Consider the following 5,000-nt stretch of genomic DNA (forward strand, 5'->3'; position numbering starts at 1 on the left):
ACCATGAAATATAATCGCTTAAGAAGAACTGTAACGCAAAATTTATATAAAAAAGAAAATAAAAATCCAGAATAATTGTAAAGTTAAGATACAGCAAATAAAAATTAAAAATCTCAAAATCCATTTTCAAAAACATCCCAAAATCCATTATATGATCAGTACAACAACAACAAAAAAATAAAAACCTAGAATTATAAATAAAATAAATTATCATACAAGTCTAAGTAAAATTTAAAAATGAAAAAATCTGGAAATTAATAACAAAAATTCGAGTCAACTGAAACAAAAAACGAAAAAAAAACATTAATTGGCTACTCACTATACAAGTCTAAGACTAACTAAAATTTAAAAATTAAAAAAAAATCTGGAAATTAATAACAATAATCCAGTAAACTGAAACAAAAAACGAAAAAAAACACTAATTGGCTACTCACTATACAAGTCTAAGACTAACTAAAATTTAAAAATTAAAAAAAAATCTGGAAATTAATAACAATAATCCAGTAAACTGAAACAAAAAACGAAAAAAAACATTAATTGGCTACTCACTATACAAGTCTAAGACCAACTAAAATTTAAAAATTAAAAAAAATCTGGAAATTAATAACAAAAATCCAGTCAACTGAAACAAAAAACGAAAAAAAACATTAATTGGCTACTCACGGCCGAGGCAATGTCTGTTAGGCTCTGCTGTGAGGCAGACGGCCCGTTTTTCACCCCCATCTTGGCGGTGTTTGCGTCTCGCGTCCTCGATATACAGACGAGCGCGCGTGTCCTCTGTGCTCAGCTGCGTCCTCGAAGGTATGTCGTGGCCTCGTCTCGGCCTCCCTCAGGGCTGGGGAAGTAGAGGGGAAAAATGAACAACTCCTTCGTGGCAACTCAGGGAGTGCTGGACTAGGGTGGGTTAGCACTGTCTTCCCCCGACGTGTTCACGTGGCTCCTCTTGGTCGGTTTTCCCACACGGAGGTTCCGTTCTCTGGGTCGTACACTCAGGATTTACTGATTGATTGGTGAATAATGATAATAATAATAATGATAATCATAAATATAGTAATAATAATAATAATAATAATAATAATGATAATAATAATAATAATAATGATAATAATAATAATAATAATGATAATAATAATAATAATAGCAATGATAACAATAATGATAATAATAATAGTAATAATAATAATAATAATAATAGTAATAATAGCAATGATAATAATAATAATAATAATAATAATAATAATAATAATAATAATAATAATAATAATAGTAATAATAGCAATAATAATAATAATAATAATAATAATAATAATAATAATAATAATAATAATAATAATAATAATAATAGTAATAATAGCAATGATAATAATAATAATAATAATAATAATAATAATAATAATAATAATAATAATAATAATAATAATAATAATAATAGTAATAATAGCAATGATAATAATAATAATAATAATAATAATAATAATAATAATAATAATAATAATAATAGTAACACTAATAATAATAATAATAATAATAATAATAATAATAATAATAATAATAATAGTAATAATAGCAATGATAATAATAATAATAATAATAATAATAATAATAATAATAATAATAATAATAATAACACTAATAATAATAATAATAATGATAATAATAATAATAATAATAATAATAATAATAATAATAATAATAATAATGTTTTATCATTATTATTATTATTATTATTATTATTATTATTATTATCATTATTATTATTATTATTGCTTCCTAGATAACACTTTGAGCCACTTCTAAGTGAGTCTTACACTGAGATACAGTTACCTTAGATACACTGATAAAGAACCACATGATGTGGGTTCCTTACTGATAACAAGTTCCCACAACAAGGGTCACATACTGATAAGAAACGCTTGTAACTCAGGTCCAAGTGCTGATAACAACTTCCTTATGTATCAGCTACTGTTAAGGACTTGATCCAGGCTAGACCAGCCACCAAGACGTCGCTCATGTTACCATGGAGAAGGGAGGAGGAGGAAGAGGGTGTGTGGAGGAGGTTGGGGAAGGGAGGTGGTGCGCGCCCTGAGAGAGAGAGAGAGAGAGAGAGAGAGAGAGAGAGAGAGAGAGAGAGAGAGAGAGAGAGAGAGAGAGAGAGAGAGAGTTCAGAATCCATACAAGTAATGTTGGGGGGGGTGTTGCCATCTGCCCCCCCCTCCCCCTTTAACTACGTCGCTCACGCCTCGCTTGCTCAGTGCTCAGGCCGCCCGACACTCCCCACCTATTCCACCCCTCCACCTCCTTTCCCCATTCCCACCCATCCCTCCATTCCCCTTCTTCCCCATTCCCCCCCCTTTCCTGGTCGAGTCTCGAACTGCCTCATGTTTGCCTCACACCACACCGCACTCATGAATACCATATATATATATATATATATATATATATATATATATATATATATATATATATATATATATATATATATATATATCTTTTTAATGTTCTTATGACGCCACACCTTGAACAATGCGGTACGGCCTTTGAGCACGACGGTACGAGCCTTGAACACGACGGTACGACCCTTGAGCACGACGGTACGACCCTTGAGCACGACGGTACGATCCTTGAACATTCCGGTATAACCCTTGAACACAACAGTACGACCCTCCGGTATAACGACCCATTTCGCCCAGGCTATCAACACCCTCTCTCCCATGTCTTCCAGGCTACCACAGTCTGTGTGGCGTAAGACACAAACACACAAAGAAAGAAAATTATAATGTTTTTTTCCTTTTACGTAAATTCGTTCAAACACACACAAAAAAAGAAAATTATAATGTTTTTTCTTTCTACGTAAATTCGTTCCATTTTCCCCCCCCGTCTTTCGAATCGAAAATTAACAGACATAGACGAAAACCCTCATCTTAATTCCCAGGGTTTAAGTGAAAAACCAAAGGCTGAGAATAGGGTACAGAGACACAGAAGAGGCACAGAAGACACTAGAGGTTAAAATAGGTCTAAGTCACTAACGTCAGCTGGAGACATGATGAAGTAGGGAGTCCCAAAGTTGAGCGGTGGAGGGGAAGAAACAAACCATCGCAATGGCTCGTTTTTCCTAAGACACCGACAGCCAACAGAACACACACACACACACATGTCGCTGTACCTCGCTAACAGCATTAGAACATGGTCTATATCATGGTGACAGCGCATTACAAGCTGCTAGCTCCAAGGGGGGGAAGAGGAAGGAGGAGGAGGAGAGGGGAGGAGGATGTATAGAAACCGTAGCAATATTCATAGAAAAGGGAAAAGAGAAACACCATCATATCTTGGGGCGAGTTGGGTGGGGGGCGCATCGCCACGTTTTGAGTTCAGAAGAGCAGGAGTTGGCAAACCCTAATGCCTTTTAAGACTCTTTAACTCTCTCGGCCGTGAGTATAGAGAGAGGTGTGGAGTTGGAACCTCTCCAGACGTGGGAGAAGGACTCAATACCAAAGCGACACACTAGAATGGACGTCCAGGAAGTGTGTGTGTGTGTGTGTGTGTGTGTGTGTGTGTGGAGGAAGACGATCTACGGCACCTGGGCTGGAGACCCCTACCCAAACCCCCCAGAGGCTGAGTGGAAATAACTGGTGGGTGGAAATTGGAAGGTTGAATCAGCGGTGGAGACAGAACGGGACCTTGTGAGACACCAGGCCTGGTCTCGGGGGTTATAGAGGAAGACAGAGACGGACCGTCCATACACAGTCACGGATCGTCTATAAACAGTCACGGACTGTCCATAGACAGTCACGGACCGTCCATAGACTCACGGACCGTCCATAACCAGTCACGGACCGTCCATAGACAGTCACAGACCGTCCATAGACAGTCACGGATCGTCCTATAAACAGTCACGGACTGTCCATAGACAGTCATGGACCATCCATACACAGTCACGGACCGTCCATAGACCGTCAAGGACCGTCCTTAGAGGATGGGAGATACAAGGGAACACAGAGAGAGTGTGAGGTGACAGACCATGTCAGGGGAAGGCGAGGGGGCTTCGACCATCTCCTCCTCTTCCCTAACGATGGTTATATGTAACTCCAGAAGCCTTATAGGGTCAACCTATGTGACCTAGATTAACACTCTCCCCCCCCCCCCTTCGTTACACTGGGAGAGCCAGGGAGAGTGGGAGGAGAGGAGGGTCGAGGGAGAGTGTGGAGAAGTTAGGTCACAGTAGGTAGGTCAGGTTGGGGGGGGATTACAGTCTGATATTAATTGGTTCATTCTGTTGTTGCCCCGCTCCACCATTTCCTGTCTGAGTCCACAAATTCCTTTATATATATATATATATATATGTATATGATTCTATATTTTCCTATATCACGATTATATAGCGAGAGTGGCCACAGATCTCTTTCTTCATATATATATATATATATATATATATATATATATATATATATATGATTCTATATTTTCCTATATCACGATTATAGAGCGAGAGTGGTGCTACCGGGCTCCACCTGCAAGAGGTTTAGCAGCGATTGACAAGTCGCCCAAGGCGGTACAATCTCGTCCATAGAACGTCTCGTTTCCAAAGGAGTCGGCATTTCCCTGCTGCTGGAAGTAGCGCAGCCATGGTTTGCAAGGGGGGTAATTATCAAGGTATATGGCGCTATTCAAAGTGACCTGGACACAAAGACCATGCTAGGTCTGTGGCCTGGGTCCGCAGGTCACAAAAGACCATTCTCAAACTTGTCATAGATTCTAAAGACATAGACAGTACCAAAATGAAAATTAGAAATTAGAAATAAGCCAAAAAATGTTTTTTCAGAGATAGCAACTTCTAAAAATCTCTCTTCCCCCCCCCCCCTCTCTCCTCCTTGTCTAATGAGAGCATGTTGCCTCCCACACTTTGACAAAGTATTCTACCTTCCTACTGATCTACCTCATCTACATCTACCGTCACTTCTTGAGGAAATAATGCCCCATCTTCACCCCAGTGGTCGACTTCC

General features: G+C 38.3%; 1 protein-coding gene across 1 annotated transcript in view; it reads right to left on the reverse strand.

Annotated features, from left to right (window-relative positions):
* trp (transient receptor potential) overlaps positions 1-5,000 on the reverse strand; it is a 38,568-nt gene that overhangs the window by 24,393 nt on the left and 9,175 nt on the right. The window contains exon 2 of the mRNA XM_071666242.1: positions 664-835. Coding sequence (XP_071522343.1) covers positions 664-723 — 60 coding nt within the window. The 5' untranslated portion in view covers positions 724-835. The remainder of the gene's footprint in view (positions 1-663; positions 836-5,000) is intronic.

Source organism: Panulirus ornatus, chromosome 11 (genome assembly GCF_036320965.1).
Source record: "Panulirus ornatus isolate Po-2019 chromosome 11, ASM3632096v1, whole genome shotgun sequence".
Classification (NCBI taxonomy): domain Eukaryota; kingdom Metazoa; phylum Arthropoda; class Malacostraca; order Decapoda; family Palinuridae; genus Panulirus; species Panulirus ornatus.